We start from the raw sequence: 17,243 nt of genomic DNA, 5'->3' as shown, positions 1-17,243 counted from the left end.
CGACTCGGCACTAAACCATAACTTCGGTTGCCCACACTTGTTGAGCCAGCATTGATTAGGCCTAACAGCCAAAGCAGGGATGAAAATTGGCCACTGGCCTTCGTGGTAGGGGGTGACAAATCATCATGAGAAGAATGCAGCTATGCTGATAATATGTTCATATGAGTGGCTTATCGGTGATTAGGCCCAAGATCAGGTGCGTAGGCTAAACTGAGTGGCATTTGGGTCTGCGGGCGACCAGCCTACTACAGTAAGTGCACCTACCAAGTTTGTCCGTGCACTCACTGAATGGCGCTGGTTAAGCTGACAAGTAGTCAGAAAGCAGCAAGCTAATTTGCAGAACACAGCCTACACTGCTGGCTTTGTGCACTCAAGGCCACATGCGACATATAATTTTGCAGCATCACAAGAATGTGTGACTGCCAAGCATAAAATGCCCCACAGTCTTTACCATTCCAAAATTACAAGTAGTCAAAACCACAACATTCAGGAAAAGTCTGCAAACGAATCTTTTGTACTGCTGGTGTTGTAAAAAAATGAACAACTTTCATTTTTGTATGAAAATATCTGGATAATAGCACTTGGAAAGATGCAAACAGTTTCATCTCTTAAACAGTTATATTTTCAAAGTAAAGGATCTTTAAAACATATTTGTTAACTTCTGGCTGTTGTATAGGTTTTATGTAAATCCCATAATTGTTTTAACTATTTCATTTTGAAACAAAAATAAATAATATTCAAAGAAACCTACACAAAATTCTGAATGCTGGCCATAGCTTGAACAGTCTGCTTCCGTAAGAAACTCATTGTCTCCACCTTCTGTCTTTGTGCTTTAGTTGTGCTCATTTTTTTGTTACTCCTTTTGTGCTTCCAAGTTCACTGGAACATATAAAATTAAAGCACTTGGCTTGTAGTCAATGTGCCTAGGTTCTGCATTATTTGAAACTTACAAGCAATACTAAAGGCATACATTTAAGCATTAAAGTGATTAATCTAGTGCTCCAAAAGTGTCTGAACAATCACTTTTACTGATAATGCAGCTTTTGTGAGAAAGTGACAAACATAGAACAGGACTGGTGCCACCATGTGTGACAGTACAATGCCAGTTACCCAGACATAACTTGTAATATTTCTAATTAGTAAATTGTAGTCAACTACTGATTATAAAAAAGTCAATTACATTCCATTTCAACTGGAAAAAAAAACTGCAACAAATTAGGTTTTTCTGCAGAAGAATTCTCTGATTCTACCTCCTATCATATCTTTGTTAATGGTACGTGTGAGTTTGGTGCTCTCTCATTGTGGCCTTCTTGCTCGAAGCATGCAGTAGCACACAGCATAGCGGGACTTCTGAGGTAGTCAGTGCAGCTCAAGATACCTACTTAAGTGACTCCATTCGTTGTGGGTAGTAATAACTTTAATAGCAACAGAATTGTATAGCCCCTTCAGTTGCCATTTTCTTGGCTAAGTCATCGCGGTACTTATGACAAACGTTCCGAGGTTCCGAGAAGGATAATCTTAAATTTTTTTACCTTTAGTGCTCCTTTGAGCCTTTCATTTGTCATTTTCTCACTTTAACCTAAGCTGCTTTGAAACTGTAGCTTTACTGTATTGTGCTGCGAAATACGAGATGCACATATACCGTGCAAAGCTGCAATGACAACCCTTCAAATATAATTTAACTACTTGACCTCCCACGATCTATGCTGCAGTTGTAGATATATGTAGGGGTCCTCTCTGAAATGTTTTGATGAAAACATTGATGGGACACAGCAAGTAGGTTTAGGATACTCTTCTTTCATCACAGCAACAGTGCAGCAGCCAATAGGTGTCTGCTGCACAAGGTGTGTGTTAGCTGTTCTTAGCCGCTGTTAAAGCTCTGTGACCTGAATGTTCATTTTTTATCATCATAAGAGCCTTTGCAACACTTGAAGGTTCAAAATCTGCAACTGGTGCCAACAAACAGATTTGACAACATGCAAGAGCACTACAAATAATCCAATGGTTCCTGATGCCACATGCCTCTCTCTCTACCAAGATGCTCTCCTTGGAAAGGATGTTACAATGCAGGCCCACCACGTGTCATGACTTCCTTTCATGGCAGGCCCTGTATCAAGGAATACCATCCTTGACGGGGCAGAAGCTTATTTACATACTGTGTAGCTTCCAGGTGACATAGTGACCAAGAGACTGTTGTACTGCTTATGCCCCCTTTGAAGTGAGCTAACTTCACTAGTGAGTGCTTGTGGCTAAAGAAAGTGTAAATTTTTCATTCATCTAAGAGCTGTGCACCGACTGTTGGTGCACGCTGCTTCATAAGGAACAGGCACAGTAGCAGCTCATAGACGCATTTAAACCTTTCTGAACCTACTGTTTTTCCATCATCATAGGACTCTTTGTGTCATTTAAAAGGTTAAATGATTCCCACAGGAATTCAGAAAAATGGGGCGTTTTAATCATTACAAATGTGACATGTTCTACAGCTGAGTTCCTTTACATCAGGGCTGGATATTTTGAATGAATAGAGAGTTTTAGAATAGGGGCCCCGAACGTTTTGGGGCCCCAAAGAAATAGCGTCGAAGCTACTGCGCATGCGCAAGATGCAAACTGCGTTTGGGTTTTGCGTTGGGAACGCTATTTCACCGATTTAGCGGGAGCCCAAATAGCGGCCCCGAAAGGTTGCGTCGGCAAACATGGCGGCACCCATTGAAGCAACGGCTCTAACCTAGCACAAAACTGGGTTCGATTCGCAGTAACGCGTGAAGTTCACAAGCTAGGAGAAGTGACTGCGGTTATCGCTTTCTCTCAACTAGCATGTGTTATGAAGATTGACTCATTAGACGCCGCTGATTTTGAATTTGATTGTGGATTTTATGGCTCGTAGGCCTAACACAGCTAAGCTTGGCTGGTGAAGGCTAGTAAAGTTGGTTTGCTCAAAACTAAGTGCAACTAATTGTTTGCTGCTTACAAAATAACCTCTAAATTGTAATTAAATGCGAATACACGCAAGTCACAATTATTATTCCTATCATAAAATGGTATATTTTATTTAATTATTTCTAATAGCTTTTCTTTGACGCCGTAGTGGCGCTGTCCAGCGCAAGACGCTATCTGCAAACGTAAAACCCTATTCTAAAACTCTTCACTCCTACGTGCCCCAACGCTAACACCCGCAAAGCTCTTTGGGGCCTGAAACTATTGGGGCCCCTATTCTGAAGCTCTCTATTGTCTATATCCCCGTCAGGGGGACACTGTGTGCACTGTTGTGCATGCAAAGAAAGTGCATGAAAAGCAAAAACACCAATGAACATAATAATCATTTAAAATATTTCGCAAATATCATGAAGTGCGTCTGATTATTTATTTATTTATTTATTTATTTATTTTCAATACTGCTAGTTCCATCAGGGACCATAGCAGGTAGACATACAGAAATGAAAGACATGGTAATAAACGTGCACATACAAATTGCGTGTCAATAAGCCAAACTAGGAACGTAAAAGAACAAGGTAAGAATACATAAAAAAACAAATATAGATATCACATTTCTAGGAGACATGTGCAGCAATACAGAGAATACATCATGAAAAGGACAGCAAACGGGAACAAAAATAACAGTAAACACCTTCACGATAATCAGCATGGCTTACAAGAGTTGCAAAGCATATTATGTGAATAAGACTGCGTTACTGATTACTAGATGTGGATTCTAACCGTGATGTGAACTGAGATAGACTTGTGTTGAAAGTTTGAATGAGTGTAAGGTACTTCAGTAAAAAATTATGCACGGTAAGTGTCTTGGTGTTTGGTCTCAATATAAGTATGTTACCATATAGCAGGTGCACTTCTTTAATTTTCCTGATGTTTTACATCCAGCATACGTGAGGGCGAATCAAAGTCTTTGTCCCTATCTTTATTACTCAAAATAAGGTATATACAGCTCATTACAAATATGCATACTATACTGCGTACCTTACACTATTTTTCCGCATAGTCTCCACACCGGTTCAGATATTTGTGCCATCGCAGCACTGAATTTGACATGCCCCTGTCGTCAGTCAGAGACACACGCGGCGTCCCCGAACATTCATTGTCATGCAAGTCTTCATGGCCTTTTGCAAACTCAACACCACCACCTTACACTTCTCAAAGTGAGACACCATTCCTCATACGTGAGCATCGTACGTGCATTTTTCTGTGGATTTCGATAGGTGTTCATCCCTTGCTACATAGAAAACGAATTGTACTTCCTTGCTCATATACCATGGATGTGTGAAGCACAACCGCCATCTTACTGACAGCAGCGCCGTGCCGTAGAGATACTGACAGATAAGGCCAGGCCGCTCCAATAAAAATACACCACTGGGAATGGATATGTTGACTTCACATTTACAGCCGTAACTTGGCAGAAAAAAAAATAGGGGCAAAAACTTTCTTACTCGCTCTCGTATTTCATATGGCTAGATGTGTGCTCTCCAAGTAGGTTAGACATAAAATGGTTGATGTTCTCATATATGAATATCCTGTAGAGTTCTCACATGGAGTCCACATTCTGTATACATTACAAAGCATAATGAAGAATTGGAAATTCTTAGTCTGCTCTGCAGCAGTACGCTCTTCATAATTCTGAAGATGGAAAATCGTGGTGAAGCTAAATTTTAATAGATAGATTCAATTGGCACCTGAAGGGGACATCAAATGCGCTTAATATTTGTTTGTGAAATGTCACATAAGTCTATGCAATCTATTGTGCATGTGTATTTACCAAACTGATCATTAATGAGGCTAACTTGCGGCTATATATTAGACTGTATCTGCTGAGTCATTTGGCACAGTAGAACCTCATTCAAACCTTCTGAAAAAAAGAAAACCGGGCTTACTGGGAATACATACAATCCCAACTCACTAAAAAATTTGCAGACTCAACAACATCTATGTAATTCGAAGTGTTGCATGAATTGTTGCAGCATAGGATGCCAACATGCATTGTTGTTTGTGCGGATTCAGCAAGCTTACGTTGGCGCCCCTGGAATTCGGCCTGGGTCAGAAGTTTCTTCATGGCATGGAGTTATGGCATGCCCACTCGGCTTTTGTTGAGGCTAAGACGTGATCGAGCTGGTATGACCCGAGCGGCCCAAGGTGCACATTGTTTTCTTGTTGCATAGAGTTTTACATTGCGACTAGAAACTGAAATGAATATAAGCTGGTGGGCAACGCTGGAATACAATGCCGCCAGAGCGAAACACGACACTCATTTCTCCCCACCTGCAGCAGGGAATAGCGGCGCATTTGGCTTATTGCCTATTAAAAGTGTGCAGTACATGTTCAACGGCGCCATGCCCCTTGTGCTGTGAAACAGATAGGTGAAGATGCTTATTGCAATGGAGATTGTGGTGATGGCTGTGAGCACGGCGTGCAACGATCTGGGAGGAGATTGGCTGGTACTGAAATAAAAGACTGTTTGTGTTAGCGTTTTTATCTGAGATGGCCAGGTGAGTATTTTGGAAAAGCTGCTGTGGTGGGCGACTACTGCTCTCAATCGCTTGCACCACGTGCCTTTTTTTGTGGGACTTTACGGCCGGAGAACGAATCATACGATGGTAGTTTGGCGATATACTGAATGTTGGTGCCAAAAGATTGTGTTTCCTGGCAAAGTATAAACCGATAAAAGAAGCGTAACTGTATTGAGTTTTTTTTTTCACCACCACGAACATTGGCGGCGGGAAATTGTAACGGGAGCATATCAACGAAGCTCTACTGTATCAAACACTGCAGTGCACCATTCCCCTGTAAGGTTCACTTTCATTCAGTGCTTCCTGACTGGAATTCTCTGTCTTGTTTAAGCTGCCCTGATTAACTGTAACAGTCTCTTAAGTACATACACTTGCACCAGAACTACTTCACGGATGTTGCTACCAGGGTATTAAGATCTGCCCCAGTGACATGTGATCAGTTTTTGCCCACAACTGCAGACTAAGTGTGACGGCTAGCTGTGACATTTGTAAATGACATAAGATAATGGTATTTTGTTTCTGTCTTTATGCCCCTTTTATTGAGCCACGTCAATAATTGTAGGAGTGCCACTAGCATCACACATGCGTCAGTGCGATGTGTGCTATTGTGCGCAGGAGGACTTGTGACACGTGGTGCACACAGCATGTAGAAAATGGCTTGTAGAGTTTATCATTTATGTACATGGTGGTCATGCATTGGCATGCTGTATGTTGTCATTGCACTATGCACTGGTGATAAGCAAAATTAAGGGATGGGTCGGTCATCGTAGAAGTAGGCCATGAGCTGGACTTGGGGCTGGCAATACTGCGACTCACATTGAAGGGAACCCTGGCTATGAGAGTGTTTCTACATTTTTGTTGAAAAAAAAATGCCTTTAATATGTTTGCTGACATAGTTTCATAATTTTATGCTATATAGCCCTGTAAGTGAGGTATCTAAGAGAGCAGAGTGCTTTTCCAGGCAAGAAAGCAGCTTAGGAAGAGTGCTTCATGGTATGCAACATGGTATACATGGTCTCCACTCTCAAATGATGTTCCAAGGGAGGTGAGGCTAGGATGCAGTAGTGTTTGTTCCTACCCTGACCAATTGACTGCATTCAGTAACACTGCATTCATGGCTTTTTTAATTTTTCTGTTTTCCTTTATAACTAAAGGTAAAACTTGCTGCTTGGTAAGCATTGCTGTGGTTAGTGAAATGTACTGGCGCATGCACCTTATGGCATGTTGGTATTGTGAGGATGTTTGCTGTTCATTTGTTTTCAATAAGCCTCTTTAGCTGTGATGAAATTTGCACTGTAAAGTCTCAATGTGAGAAAAGATGTGAGATTACATATAGCATGAACATGGCAGAGCATACTCATTGTTTGTACTAATTTAGCTGGTGCTTTTTACAGAGTTCTTTGTGAGCTTGCTTATCATTATCTTGCTTTACACTTATAGCATGCTGAAATGTTTATCTGCAGCATTTCATAGAATCCACTCATTTTCAACCTTGTGCTGCTTTGGTGTTACATTAAACATCCAGTGCTTGGCAATATGTTTTATTGTGTGAATGTTAAAACAGCAATCTAAAAAAAGTGATAGTATGAAATGAATCTTACAATCACAAACACAACTTGGGCATCTAACATTTCTTTGTGTGCACAAGCACTGCTAGATAAATAAACTTGCTCAAGCATGTAGCCAGTTCATTGCTTGTTTAAGTAGGCCTGTCTTTTGTATGTTAGAACAGTGTGGATTTTTTTTCATGTGGTGTCTGCTCAATGAACTGCGAATATCTGTTCTGATGTATTACTGGAACAAGTGTTAAACACATAAATTGTATTGAAAAATTGTTTTGTAAGCTCATAGTTTATGGTATATGGGGTGATAATTTTTAATAGGGTTGTGTGAATAGTAGTGATTTTTGAGACCAAATTGAAAACAAATCGAATAGTGCCAGAAGCAAATCAAATCGAATACTCCTCTAATAGTTTTTGAATAATGAACAGCTGTTATCACAATTAATATAAAATGATGTTCAGATCCCAGTATTCTTAAAGTTAGCAAGTTTCTTTCATTTTGTAGTACGTTATAAAGCATTGTTAATTATAAATAAATGGAGCATTAGAAGCAAACAAGTAGTTTTGTCGCATGCACACGGCTCTTCATAGAGTGCAAATGATCACTGTCCAGCCTGTAAAGTATGGCTACTCAAGTGAGCCTGCTCCACTACACAGGTTCTCATGTTTTATGTCTATACTATGCTCGTGGTGGTGATAATTTAACATACTCTTGCTCCAGTTTTATGTTTATTTGCATACAGTTGACGTTCTGAAATATTCGAAATGTATTCGCAAAGATTCATATTTAGAATAGTGACTATTCGACTCGAATACCAAATCGAATAGGATACCGTTCGATTCGTTACTAGAATAATTTGAATATTCACACACACCTTATTTTTAAGCTTCATGTAATTTTTAAAATTGCCTATTGCAGATGTCGTAATTCTAGTCCTTGAGCTGGATTATTCAAAGAGGCAAACATTGCTTGCATGAAAATCGAAATATGTATTCAACTAACCAATGAAAATTCACTAATGAACTTCTTAAATAATTGCTTTATGGCCCATATGACAACTTATGAATTGTAGCCTGGGAGTTTGCAAGGCGCATCTACTTGGAATAAATTTCCAGAATGACACCACTTTGGAGGTATGTGCTGTCAATCTCACCATTAAAATTCACTGTTCTTCCACTTACTTTTTTTTACAAAACGATCTTTTATGCATTGAAGCACAAAAGTTACTGGATGGGCCATGCATTTTCTCCCCCCACTTTGGGAAATAATGCCTTGAAACTGGCGCAATCATGGAAATTCATTTCAAGTGGATACGTGTTGCAAACTTACCCCGGATACTGTTGGTAAATTGCAAATGTGCTGTTATGTAATTAAGAAGTTCATTAGTGAAATTTAAATAATTACTTGAGTATGCATTCCAATATCTCGGGCTAGTAATGTCGATCTGTGTGAATAATACAGCCCGAGGACAAGAGTATGCTATCTGCCACAGGCGATTTTTAAAAATTCTGTTAAAACTAAAGAATTATGACTGCATCTTTTGTTTGGGGTACCAAACAAAAACATAGCTTTTACTGCTCCAGTTGGTGGCGTAAATAACACATGGTCATGCAAGCGGAGTCCAAGTTACTGAATGGCACGCTGTAAGGTGTAGGAAATTTCAGTTGTCCTTGTTTTGGTTGTCTGTGAGGCGACGAGCAGTGCCGCAAAGCTGTCCAGGTCTGTACATGCTATGCATTAAAAATCTCAAATTTTGACCTGCTTGAGCCGTTGTCACCGTTCTTTAATGATCAGTTTCTGGATAGAAGACAGATGTCACAAAAGATATATTTTAAATCCCTACTGTTTCTGAAAAAATCCTTTAGTGCTTGCTTCTGTGGTTCGACTTACATAAAGTTGTGAAAATTTTAGTTTTGATCAATAAGTTTTTTTTTCTTTTTTTTTTTTTGCATTACCCAATACAAAACTAACCAGTTCAGAGGATGTTTCACTTAAGTGGCAATTCTGTTTAAGCAATTTCAATTTAATAAACTAAACTGTGTTGCTTGACAGGTTATAATTGGTAAAGGTATACTTATGCTTACTGTGTGATGTATCTTTCCCAGGTTAAAGACAAGGGCAGGAAAGCCTACACAAATATTCAAGGAAAGATTGCTAACATGCAAAAGGTAATATTTATATGTTTTTGTCTATTTTTGTCATGCATTTGCACAAAAAGAAACATGTTTTTTCATCATATATCAAACTGTTAAAGGAACACATGTACAAAAGTTTAGTTATGTCTTGTCTGCTGCAGTGAGTAACTATTAACCCAATAATTATGGAATAGGACTAATTTTCTCGAGCATACAATTAATAACCTATATTGCAATGAGTCTGTTTTGATTTTAACATTACTTGGAGTGCTGTGACATTGCAGATTGCTCGGTAAGCATAGCTGGTGTGATAACATCGTATTATTAACTCCTGATATGCACTTGACATGCAAGTCGGTAAGAACGGATAAGAGGAGTCCCCTTGACGGGAGAGAAGAGTATCAGGTGCTCCACATTGGAAGCAACCGGGAATATTTGACATAAGGCTAGTTCTTTAGAGGAAACAGGGTGGAGGGGTTCTGAAAGAGCAATGAAAAAAAGTTTGAGGTGAGGAATACGCTGGCCTGTTATTTACTGAGTGCACATAAAAGATCAGAACAGCCAACTGTATCATTGGCACTGTTCACTCTTACCTTTTTCACAGGCCTTCCTTCACACCACGTTGACATATATGTTGCAAGGCACCACCATAGCTTGAAGTCGGTCACCCGTTCTGCCTATAAATCAGTTAAATATGTGTCATAATTTTTCTTCACTGTTTGATTTGCTGGAGGGTATGCATGTGTACGGGTGAAGCACATAGGCATCTCAACTTCAAAATTTCTCAGCATTTCTTTAATGCAAGGTACCGTGTGCTTTCTTTAAACGAATCCTCAAGGGGCCTGGGAAATTGGTTCTGTTTATCGGGAGTTCCATTTACTGAGAGACATTGCAGAGAGCATAACATAGATACAAAACCAACCATCCTTCAGGATTGTGTTCCGTTGAAGCGGCACTTCCATTTAAGCAATCTCCGTTTATCGAGATTCGACTGTACTTGCTTATCATACATAACAATTTTCTCTTGTATGAGTGCATAGTGCACTAGGCAGCATGGCATATATTGCACAGACACGGTGAAGTGCCATCTTACACTGTGTTTTCTGTGTTGTGTTATCAGTTTGAGTTGCCTTGTATAGTCTTTTGCACTATACATGCAAATATATGCATTAGCAACTTTTATGTGCATCACCTTCTACCTTATTTTGCAGTTTTTGAAGTTTTTGCAGAATTCAAAGAAACATACAAATTCAAGAAAAATTTGTTGTAATATACCTCTGCACTCAAATTAATAGCACCATATGAGTACTTTTCGGGCATTATTAACTGCTGCAAGAAAGCATAGTAGGAGGTACAGGTACTGTCATGCTCAGTATGAGCTACAGCGTGTGAGCGCTTGGCAAAGCAATCTCAGGTTGGATAGTAGTGCCGATGGCATAGTGCCCCTTGACCTAAACGGAGAGGGTTCTGCTGTTCTTGTTTCGAACGTTGCCTCTTTATGCCTTCTTTTGCCCTCTCCCCACAGCTTAGTGTGCAGATTATTGGTCTCATAAAAATGATAAATACAGATGATGGCTACCTTTTGTGTTATGTGTCATTCGTTGATCTACGCCGTTCAACTGGTGACATATTGCAGATTAATGACAGCACGTTCGTAGCAACATTTATATTGTGTATACTATTGCGATTGCAAGCAGGAAGAGGGAAATGACAAAATGTAGGCATTGAGCAGTAATGCAGAAGACTGTGACGACACATCGAGTGGCAATAATTCAAGCATAAAATCCTCAAGTGACAGCAGTTTTCATTTCCAGAAGCATGACTGATACCCAGCTCACACAAAATGTGGCCACTGGTATTTTTAGATTACTTTCATGAGACAAAAATTTCATCCTCATGCCTTGGGAGAGAGGGTGAAAACAGGCATGAAAAGGCAGTGTTTGAAACAATAACAGCAAAACCCTCTTCCTTTAAAGGGGCCCTGAAACACTTTTTAACATAGTAAAAAGAACATTAAATAAAATTATGGGATTTTACGTGCCAAAACCACGATTTTAGTATGAGGCATGCCGTAGTCGGGGACTCTGAAATAATTTGGACCACCTGGGGTTTAATGTGCACCTAAATCTAAGTACACAGGTGTTTTTGCATTTTGCCCCCATCAAAATGTGGCCACCGTGGCTGGCTGGTATTCGATACCGCAACCTCATGCTTAGCAGCCAAACACCATTGCCACTAAGCAACTATGGCGGGTTTAAAAAAACACGAGGCTACTGTGAACATGCGAGCCAAATATTATTGCCCTGCATGCAGCAGGGACTTCATAATCTCATCTAAAACGCAGTGAACAGACGCTCTTGCATCAGTAATGTCATCATCGAAAGCTGATAGAAAGCAGTTGGCCAACCAACACTATTGGCTGATTTCATGATCGCGTGAACATTTGCAGTAATACATAATTGCTAATTATGAGTTAAATAAATGAAAGAATATATGTCTGTGATCTCATAAAGAAAGAAAAATAATTTGATCTTTTCACTGCCTATGGCTGCATCCGCTGCGCGTGGCCTCCAAGATGGCAGCAGTGTGCTGCATAGCATAGTCTACTGCAGCCACCGCAAGCTGCCGCAAGGAGCCCATTCGCTGCCGAGAAACTCGACTTTTTGCCAAGGCCTTGCTCTTATGGCTTCTTTGCTGTGTAGCTTCCAGCACACAAGCGAAGACGAAAAGAGAGAAAAAGCCAGGTATCAGTGCAATAACTTCACTTATAGTTGAAAGATGTGAAAAAATTTTTGCAGCATGAGATTCGCGAGACGACATACTTTAATAGCGAGGTCATTTTATGATTAGTCAGAAAAGAGTTTCAGAGCCCCTTCAAGTCGGGGTCATAGCGCCTATCAGCTCTAATATCCAACCTGGCAGAGCACTTTGCCACTTGCTTGCACGCTGTAGCTCATACTGAACGTAACAGTACATTGCATAATTGTGTTTACCAGATATAGCCTACGAAATGATTGGCCTGCTTCTCTTAGCACACACTTTCCTGCATTTCAGGTATTTCTGTGCTTAGATATTTAAAGATATTTGGGGAAAAATCCCAATTTCAAGTGCATGCATTTTCACCAAAAGAAGTCTCGACACCTGCGCTACCTCATGTTCTATGCATTAAATGTTTTTAGCAGCATTTTGGTTTGCAAGTCATGCTTGCAGCAGTATTACGTCAGTATTACATGCTATCACTCAATATAGAAAACAGTGTTCTTTGTAAACGTTACAAGTTTTGGCCACTGCGTGTCACAGTGACATATTGTGGTACCAGTTCACATTCACTGATAACACTAAAGTAACAGCCTGCTGTCACATTCTTGACAGGTGAAGACGAACCAGTACGTGAGAAAGTAGCTAACATGTTCTAGCATGGCCATTTACTTGTGCAGTTTTGACTAGTAAAGATTCCAGCGTAGTCCCAGTCAGTATGATGACTGCTTCTCAGAGTGGTTGGCATATGCATTAGCCAAGTAGTTTTCCTTGAGCACTTTGTATTATTGATTCTTCAGTCTTCTTCTAAACTGAGCAGTCTTACTATTTCAAGTGCAGTTCCAGTCAGCTCATGGTGTCTTACAAACTGCACCAAAGTATCTTTTACTGTCCAGTTCATTGTTCTCGTTTCATCAGTTTGTTTTGTAGGCAAGTATAGACTGAGTATGTGAAACATTTTTGAGACCCGCTGTGGTTGCTTAGTGGCTAGGATGTTTGGCTGCCGAGAAGGAGGTCGCGGGATTAAATCCCAGCCACAGTGGCTGCCTTTCGATGGAGGTGAAATGGCAAAACACCCACGTACTTAGATCTAGGTGCACGTTAAAGCACCCCTGGTGGTCCAAATTATTCCAGAGTGCCCCAATATAGTGTGCCTCATACTCAAATTGTGGTTTTGGCATGTAATACCCCATAATTTAATTTAACTTTTTAAAACATTTTTTGAGCCATCAATGTGTATGTGGTTGTGCAGAGTAAGCAAAAGAAAATAAAAAGTATGTGAGAGGAGGAAAATGGGAATATTTGGGCCACTCAAATTTGTACCTCTTGCCAAGGAGGAAGGGACACAGTAGTGATTGTTCAAATGTAGCGTATATTAGCCACAGGGATAGCAAAGAGGTAGTTAAGATAATTGCTATATGCACATAAAAAAATCTGTGTAGATTTTGCAGGACGTTTTATTATACATTTGAAAGCACTATTGAAATATAATTTCAGCCACAGGAATCTCCAAACTGAATTAAGAACTTTTGAAGACAGTGCCATCATCTCTCCATCTCCCCAGAAATGCCTACTGAAAGGCCTGTGGGTTTCCTTAAAAGGAAGTTTACGTAAGAAGCTCCTATCATTACACATTGGAACAGAGAAATACCACATTCACTCGCGTAAGGCCGGCATTCCTACTTTAAAGTTTGAAAATTGGGGGGGGGGGGATGAAATCTTTAACTAATAATTTCTTTTTAATGGAGCACAGCACTGAACAAAAGTCTGTAAACTAACTTTCCGCTTAGCTGGCACTAAAAAAAGAAAAAAAAAACGAAATTGATTTTACTGTCACTATTTTTCTTTTTTGAACCACCCAATAGTATTTGGACATTATTGTGGCATTGTCTGTGTCTGAAAAATTGTTCAGCGAGTGTAAATGTGTTTGTAGTCTGCCGCCAATGGCAGTGTTATTTTGAATAGCAGTTTGAGTGCAGTTAGAGGTTTCAGTAAGTGGCCATAAGCCTGCCTCGTGCAAAGCCCACACGTAGCAAAAAATCTGGAGAAAAAGAAACAAGTGTGGGCATTACACGAGTAAATACAGTAGTTCTTTTCTTTTTTTGCCTCCACTGCACTGAATTTGATAAAATATTTTGATTACATAAGAAAAAGGTAAAACCTACTGATGCAGTGGCCACATTCCAGTGTGGGCGGAATGCAAAAGCACTCATTTACTGTGCATTGAATGCAGGTTGAGAAACATCAGGGGATCAAAATTAATCCTGGTTACCCCAGTACGGTGTGCCTCATAATCAGATTGTGGCTTTGGCATGTCAAATCCTAGAATTTAATTTAGTTTATTAAAATACCTATTGTAGGGAGCAGGGTTTTGGTTCAGGCCAATGTTTTTACAAAAATTGTGAAAACAGCAATATGTAAGGAAACTGAAGCGAGAAGTTTACTACTTGGCCATAAAAGAAAAAGAATTGGGTGAGGTTTAATTCTCGTAAACCTAGTTATCACAAGCAAAATGTCTGTTTGGCTTGGTTTTGCAAAGATTATGCACACAGTGTTTCATTAAAGTTAGGCCACAGTCTTTCACACACATTATACATACTGCCAAATGGGTTGTCTGTGATGTCACGGTGAAACCTGGCCATCGCAGTTGAGCTTTCCTCCAGCTGAAGGGTGTGGTTTGTCAAACATTCGTTGTGGGTGCCATTGCTTGTATCCATGGCTTCATCTCCTTGTTCATATCTCTGAACGACGGCGGCAGTTGCAGTAGCTTTGATCTTGGCACGCTTCCGCGCTTGGTAAGCTTCTCTATGACGTGCTAATCTGGCCTCCCTTTGCTTCGGTGTTTCAGCAGGCAACTTTGTCTTTGCTTAAAATTTCATAGCCTGTTGCTTGCGCTGAAGCGCACGCACAGCCGACCCAGCCGGCGCGCCATCCATGATGAGACTGAGCCACCAAGCTCTGGTGAAGCAGCAGCTATAAAGGCTTGTTTATAGTCTTGACGTTATCGGTGTGCGGGCGAGTGTCGCTCGACACAGGGTGCGCCAGAGCGCATTGGCCGTGTCTGGTTCTGTTGGCTGCGCCAGTGCGTTGAGCCATCAGTTGAACTATAGACCTGTTGTTCTCACCAATGTGACGCAATGTGTGCCTGCGCTCATGCTACGTCAGACTTTAGCACTTGAATCGTCACCTAGTCACGTGGTATACCGCAGTGGTGAGCCTCCGAGCGAGCGCAGCGGCAATGCCTCTCCGCAGCGGATCATGTGGCGTGACGTCACACTTGCCACACTTGCACTCCAGTGGCTCAAGCTCATTGCGACGTGATGAATGAGCTTGCGAGACGTGGCGTAGTGGAGCTTTCACTCTGAACATCACAATTCTGCAAACTGCATCTATTGAGACATATAAAGCACGCAAAATGGATGTATTATCAACACTCTGAAATGTACCATTAGTTTGGGATTTGGTCTTTGTAAAACACTTCTAACTATTGTGTGAATTTCGTGTGAACTGTAAACTCGCACATCACATTTGTCTGTTTCACTTGCTCTAATAGATGCAGTTTACAGAACTGCGATATTTGTTGTTGGTGTAGAGTTTGTAAACTTTGTGCTTTAGTGTTTTTTTTTTTGGTACTTAAAATTTTTGTTAAATTAAGGCCCTACATTAACGAATTCTGCTTCCTAGGGTAGTACAATTTGTCTTTCTGTTCTGAAATGCAATAAATTTCATTCAAATCACTTCAGCAGCTTTTTAATGAGAGCATTTCTGTGTTTCACAGATAGTTGAATAGGATGTCAGACTTGACCCCAAGGTTAAGCTTCCTCTTAACATTACTGGAAGGTGCATGCAAGGGGAAACAGTAAACAACTGACATGACCACTTAATGATTTTACATTAAACATGGCAAAAGGGCTTCTGGTTCTGCCAACAAGCTTATCTGGGTGCCCATTTGATGGTGATGTGTGGAATATTGTTCTACCAGTGGTAACTAGTGTTAGCTTTGCTCCCAGCCTAAAATTTGTCTGAAGGCTACTGACATTCAGCAGCTACCATAATAATCGCATAGCAGCTGTACCAGAGAGCAAAGGGCAGGAGGGGAAAAGCGAAGGAGCAGCATATGATGACCCTGTTGCAAACACATAAGCATCATTGCAGGGAGAAAGGATTGAGGAGGAGAAAGAAAGAACAGCAGCAAGAAGAAGAAACACGCCTCACTGGGCTGTAGACACTAAAACAGCAGAAGGTCAAAAGGGGACGCTCATAATGTTTTAGTTCAGTGCATGCTCACAGGGAGGGGGGGGGACTTGTGTGAAAATGTGGGAAGCTCACAAAAGTGCGCTGGAAATTCAGGATAAACGCATTCCATGCCACTCACACATTCAAGGTGAAGTACATATATACTTGCCAAAACATTGAAGAAAAGCAGCAAAATGTAAGCATGCAGGGACCACATTCTAGGATCTCTCACTTTTGGTGATAGTATTATGCTTTCATAAGATTGGCTAAGCAAGCAGACGTATGGACTTGGTGAATGGCACACCACCCATGTGCCTTATTTTCGCATTGCATAGCCCTTGAATGCACTGACAGGGCAGTTGTCTCTCCAGTGAGGTGCCACTGTGCCAAATGGGATGCCATGTAGACGTGTAAATACCCTTTTGAAGGGACGCTAAAAAGAAGCACTAAATTACTTTAAACTGATAAAGTATTCTTTCAAAACATTATTTTCATTAATTTGGCAGTAAAAGGTTTATAACTAAATTTAATATGTAGACTAAACTTCCATTTCTTGAATTTTCCGCCAAGGCCCCAGTGCCAGTACGTCAGTCTTATGTCAAGGATTTCAATATATTTTTTCCTATTTGGGCAGTTTTAGCGCTGTAAATGTTCTTGAAGCTTTCCAAGTTCAGTCTTTGGCTCCGTTACTATACAGTGTAGGCCATCCTTAAAAAAAATTAACTTTGCTTGAGCAGATGCTGTCAAATCTCGTAACACCATAGCAAGCTGTTATGGCAACCTCATGGCAGCATTGCCACCCGTCTTTTCTTCTTATGTCTCTTTTACTGTGCCTCCTCTCATGGTAAGAGGGACTTTTTTGGTATTGTAGAAGCATAATTTACTAATACAACCCAACATTTTTGGCTTTTTAGTGTCCCTTTAAGTGATCATTTGAGGATAATGCTCCAAATAAAGGTTCAAAATGATTTGTAAACTTCACCAAACGTCACCTAGAAGCATACAAATGAGGCATCAAGGGAAAGTCCTAAAGGAGTGG

The 17,243-nt window shown here is 40.4% G+C and overlaps 1 protein-coding gene across 1 annotated transcript in view; it reads left to right on the top strand.

Annotated features, from left to right (window-relative positions):
- Positions 1–17,243, top strand: part of LOC135902652 (DENN domain-containing protein 1A-like) — a 116,119-nt gene that overhangs the window by 51,433 nt on the left and 47,443 nt on the right. The window contains exon 18 of the mRNA XM_065432868.2: positions 9,182–9,244. Coding sequence (XP_065288940.1) covers positions 9,182–9,244 — 63 coding nt within the window. The remainder of the gene's footprint in view (positions 1–9,181; positions 9,245–17,243) is intronic.

The sequence above is a fragment of the Dermacentor albipictus genome, chromosome 1 (assembly GCF_038994185.2).
Source record: "Dermacentor albipictus isolate Rhodes 1998 colony chromosome 1, USDA_Dalb.pri_finalv2, whole genome shotgun sequence".
Lineage (NCBI taxonomy): Eukaryota > Metazoa > Arthropoda > Arachnida > Ixodida > Ixodidae > Dermacentor > Dermacentor albipictus.
The sequence above is the reverse complement of the archived record's forward strand: the minus strand, read 5'-3'. Positions and strand labels throughout refer to the sequence as shown.